A 5,441-nucleotide genomic window follows, 5' to 3' on the forward strand; every position below is an offset into this window, starting at 1 on the left:
TTTTTCTATCAAATACAACCACCACCTCAATTCTCCTTCCTATCAGCTCTTGTCCTTTTTATTTCCACTGCTTCTAACCTACATGAGCTGCTCATTATCTTTTCTACAATACTGTACCTACACTATTTGGTTTCAAAGTTCTTCATGGCTAAGACCCAAATCACCTTTCCAGCCTTGCATTCTAGAAATATTTTACACTTTGTTTAAAACTACAATTCTATTATCTCACAGATTCTGCCAATTTCTCTTCCTTTTTTCCCTCTTTGCTGCATAGCTCCCCCCTTTTTCAGGACAATGAATTTGAGTATGTTAAAAACAAAAACAAAACCACTTTATTAACCAATAAGCAAAAACTTTGGAGAAATCAAAGAATCAGAGGTAACTAAAATATGAATGAATTTTAAATGGATACTGTTAAGTGAAAGAAGCAAATCTGGAAAAACACACACACACACACACACACACAGTATGATTCAATTACCTGGCATTCTGGAAAAGGCACAGCTATAGAGACAGTGAAATGACCAGTGATTGCCAGAGGTTCAAAGAGTGGTGAGTGATGAACAGGTAGGGCTCAGGGCATTTTTAGGGCGGTGAAGCTATTCTACATGATACTGTAATGGAAGACACATGATATTATGTATTTTTCAAAACTCATAGGGCTGTACGATGGATCCAGTGAACCCTCACGTGAACTAAGGACTTTGGTAAATAATAATGTATCCATATTGGTTCATCAATTATAACAAACCACAAGAAAGCAGGATGTTGCTAGGCACACAGTTGTAGTGGAAAGGGGGCATATGAAAACTCTCTGTACTGTCTGCATAAGTTTCCTGGAAAATGTATTGTTGTTGGGTGTCTTTGAATCAATTTTTCACTCACAGTGACCTCACGTGACAGAGTAGCACTGCCCCATGGAGTTTTCTAGGCTCTCATCTTTATAGGAGTAGATCCTATGAATTTCTCCCACAGTGACTGGGTGAGTTCAAGCCTTTAACCTTTTGTTAGCAGCTGAACACTTAACTATTGTGCCACCAGAAGTCCTTGTTCTAAAATACAAGGCCTATTAAAAACAATGAATAATACAGAATTTATGTCTCATATATTGATTTGATCAATTTTATGCCAAACCTATCTGGAAAAGTGAAATCTTATTAAATAAAATGTGTCTTGAGAACTTGGTTATTAGTGTTGGTTTATGGGAAGGTTACAAAGTTATTAACAAACAAACTCTGCTTTGTTGTTAATATTCCTATATTACTACTATACTAGTAACTTGTTTTAAAAAAAAGGTTACAAAGTATTTTCTGTATCAATGAAGATAATCTTTCCTCCCTGGTAGCCACCTGCTCCTGGAAGCTGAGCTGTCACTAGGGAGCAATTAAAGAATTAATCAATATTAATAGGCATAAATAAACTGTAAAAATAAAGAGTATATACATTAACATGGGATTTAAGCTGGTCACTACTTCTTAGTAAATTTAACAAAGAATCATAATCCTTTAGTTTCTATGATTTGTGAGTTTTAATATTACCAGTGGTGAAATTTAAGTATTCTAGCAGGATTTCAACATCTCTCACAATGGGAGATATTTGTGAAAGTTAGTTTTTCCAAAGAATGGAAATAGAATTGAAATATCACTAACTTCCACAAATATAATTTATGCATCTTAAAGCATTTAAATAACATTTCAATGTATGTCAAATATTAAAAAAAATCATTGCGTTTACTAAGGAGTTACGTTGTACCAGGTATATGCATTATTTCACTTATTTTTCAAAACAACACTAAGATATAACATTGTTGTTAATCCTATTTTACTGATGGAAAAATTAAAGATGTAAAGCAACTTTCCCAAGCCCACAGCTATTCATAGTAGAGACAAGAATGGAAACAGGTATTTTGATTCCAGAATCCTCTTTTAGTCACGCCCCTTCTACTTGGGTCAAAGTACAGAATAGCTTTTTCTTCCTTTTTTTTTTTAAGAGTCAGAATCATACTTTATTTATCAACCTGGTTTTGTTTTTTTAATTTTAAGTCTTGCAAAACAAGAAGTAAATCAAAGGCTTGTTCATTCTCCTCTGAGTCTGTGTGGTTATGTGACTCTGTGTGGACAAGCTTGTCTATAGCTGCATCTGTTTTTTATAATCATTATAGCTCTACTTTAATTAATATGTATAATAAAGTCTTACTATTCAAACAAATGTAAGAGCTGAATTAAATATCCCTCAGTCTAACATTGTATTCTCCCAAGCCTGCTTCCCTCCCTCCCGTGAGGTTGTTCTTCAGACTCTGTTAATGCTAGGTCTTCAGAGACCACCAACAGGATTCATACTACAGAGTAGCTTCTTTGTGAAAAGAAGACATTTTTATTCATCTGCTTTTTAGAAAAAAACGTTTTTTAATTTGTTCTTAGGACCAATTTTATTCCTTAGGAAGTTATACATTCTAGGACTCAGTAAATTTTGTGGCATTCTTGTAAAAAGAAATAGAAAAGAAGGAATGGGAAAAAAGAGTCAATGAATCCCTCTTCCCACCAATACATATATATTCCATCCCTATTTCCATTTAAGTGTTCATAGTCTAGCATATACAACATTACCTCCAACATCACCCACACAAAGACCAGCTCTGGTATCTGTGTATCCATGGACCTTTTACTGAACCTCTCTATTAGTTTCTTTGCTAGTGTGTTCAGATGACAAAAGGTTTTATGAAGAACCATCCACAGCAGATGTTTGGCAAGTGATGGCTATGGTCATTAAAAAAAAAATCATTTTACTGGGGGCTTGTACAACTCTTACCACAATCCAGCTATGGTCATTTTTATTATCATTATTCTTGTTATGTATCCTTACCACAGAGTGTATGAGAAAGCTGAGTTTTTCCAGTACGAAATTCTGTGAAATATAGAAAAAATAGTAACAGCATACATAGTTAATTATTAGATAGTTCTATAAAAATAAAACATGGCCCCCAAATATCAGCTATTTTCCCATTTATAAAGTACATCTTGTGTCACAAAGGGATTCCATATGTACATATGTCATCATTTTTCACAAAATTTTCCTCTGACTAAAAATGACTTTAAAGCAATGTTATATAAACTATTAGGAATAGTTTATATAAATTACAGTTTAATATCTTACCTTAGGAAAGAGAGCTACAAATCTGAGGCCCTCAAGCAGAAGCTGAAGTAAACTTGGATTGGTTACCAGAGAAGCAAATTCTCTCTAGAGAAAAGCTTCCCACACTCACCGGTTTAGAACCCTTGAATATCCACAGAATAAAATTAAGCAATAAACTATAAACATCAATAAATACATGAGAAGGTAAGTCACCAAGACGGAAAGTCAACAGAAATAACAAAACAAGATAAGGTTCCTAAAGACTGCAAATCATGAGATTGTCTGATGCAATACACAATAAAATTATGTGTGAATTAATTTCAAAAATAGAAAAAAATCATAGAAATAATTTTTACATGAAAAGATTACAGTTTAGGAACGAACTAATAGTTCTTGAAAAATAAAGACACACTGACCCATGGCCCTGCGGGGGACAACACCAGTGACACAGTGTGGGAATTGCGCCTGATCTGACCCCGCCACACTGAGGCAAAGCACTGGGGGAGTGCAGCGGAACAGCAGGGGAGGGGAGTAGCAAGATCCCCAGGGAATGATGAGGGTGGACATTGGAGACAGGGCATGGTGCCCCAACAGGCTAGACTGGAAAACACAAGCTTTTCTGGCTTGGTATATTTTAATTTGTTCTTCATCAAAAAAAAAAAAAAGAAAGAAAGACAAATAAAGACAGTGGAATGCATAGAAATAAAAATATAATTATCTACATAAGAACTCAATTGATGAATTAAATAGACACAGATGAAGAGAGAAATAATGAACTAGAATAGTTAGATGAAGAAATTACTCAGGATGTAGTAGGGAGTGAAAGGATATGGAAAATTCAGAAAAGAACTTAAAAAGAGATAGTATAACAGCTCTACCCAGAAACCTAGAAAGCAAGTGCAGAGAAACTGAAGGCAAGGACATGTGTAAAGAGACAATGTTTGTAAAATTTCCATAAAAACACAGCTCCATGGGTCTAATAAGCATAACGTGCCAAACAGAAAGAAAGACTCCAGGACTAGCTGCATGTCAGCGATGAGAGTGCAGTACAGCCAGACCAAGATAAAGTACCCAGAGAGAAAGGAAGGCCGACTTACACTGGAATGACAATTGAAATGAAAGGAGATTTTTCAATATCAATAATGAAAACAGAATAATATCTTCTGAGAAAAAAAAGCTACTAGAATATTAGAATATATGTTTCAGCTAACCTACAATTATCTACCTAGCAAAATTATCTCTCAGAAACAAGAATAAAAGGCAATTTCAGGTAAGTAAAATCTGGGAATATTTTCTACTAAGAAGCATCTTTAAAACTTTCTAAATGAAAAAGAAAATGATTACAGAATAATGCTGCAATATAAAAAGGGAAGGTGCACAAATAAATGATAAAAGTGTGTGAGAATCCAAAAAAATATTTCCAGTAAAGAAATTATGATGATAATATATAGTGATACTTACTGGGCAAGGCTAAGAAGAAAGAGAACCCTAAATCCCATACAACTACCAACTTGTAGGAAAGATGAGGACAGAGGAATGTGTTAAGTGACTCCACATGCACAGCATCAGAGAAATCCAGAACTCTGGGAAACTATAGGGCAAACAACCTAGTTTTCTCAACACGAGTTGCAAGGAATGAAAAGAGATAGGAAGAGAGAAAGAGAAATGAAGGGAGAATCATTTAAAAATAATAAATTAGTTGCAACATACAGAGCTTATTTAGTTTTCATTTTAAAAACTCTAAAAATTACATTTATGAGACAATTCAAAATGTAAGCACTAATTTGATATTTAAAGGTATTAAGAAGTTGTTCATTTATTTAAGGTATGTTGTATTGAAGTTATGTTTTTGAAAGAGCTTTGTATCTTTGAGATAAGGAGTCCAGATGGCAAATGGTTATGAGTTGGACTACTAGCCACAAGATCAGTCAGCAGTTTGAACCCATCAGCCACTGTTCCAAGTGAAACTTCGCAGCCTCGGAAACACACAGGGGCAGTTCTCCTCTGTCCCTGTGATCACTAGGGGCCAGGCATGACTTGATAACAATGAGAGAGAGAAAATGTTGAGCTATACACCAAATGTTTATTGATGACATAGAATGTGTGATTTGCTTTAAAATAATGTGGGTGGGATGAAATAGATGCCAACTGGTCAATATTGGCTATGGATTGATAATTGCTGGATCTGGGTGATGAGATACCTAGAAGTTCAGGGTGATGAGATACCTAGAAGTTCATTATACTGTGATTTCTATTTTTCTATACATTGAAAATTCTCCATAACAGAATATGGGTTTCTCTGTTTCTAT

At 34.6% G+C, this 5,441-nt stretch overlaps 1 protein-coding gene across 2 annotated transcripts in view; it reads right to left on the reverse strand.

Moving 5' to 3' along the window:
- DMC1 (DNA meiotic recombinase 1) overlaps window positions 1–5,441 on the reverse strand; it is a 52,634-nt gene that overhangs the window by 26,025 nt on the left and 21,168 nt on the right. The window contains exons 6-7 of one of the 2 annotated variants that reach the window (XM_004700254.2): window positions 2,863–2,904; window positions 1,301–1,373 (exon numbers count right to left, since the gene is read on the reverse strand). In XM_004700254.2, the coding sequence (XP_004700311.1) occupies window positions 1,301–1,373; window positions 2,863–2,904 (115 nt within the window). The remainder of the gene's footprint in view (window positions 1–1,300; window positions 1,374–2,862; window positions 2,905–5,441) is intronic. The other variant, XM_004700255.2, reaches the window with a different exon arrangement.

The sequence above is a fragment of the Echinops telfairi genome, unplaced genomic scaffold, assembly GCF_000313985.2.
Source record: "Echinops telfairi isolate 266 unplaced genomic scaffold, ASM31398v2 ScPeMD7_2;HRSCAF=8, whole genome shotgun sequence".
NCBI classification, from domain to species: domain Eukaryota; kingdom Metazoa; phylum Chordata; class Mammalia; order Afrosoricida; family Tenrecidae; genus Echinops; species Echinops telfairi.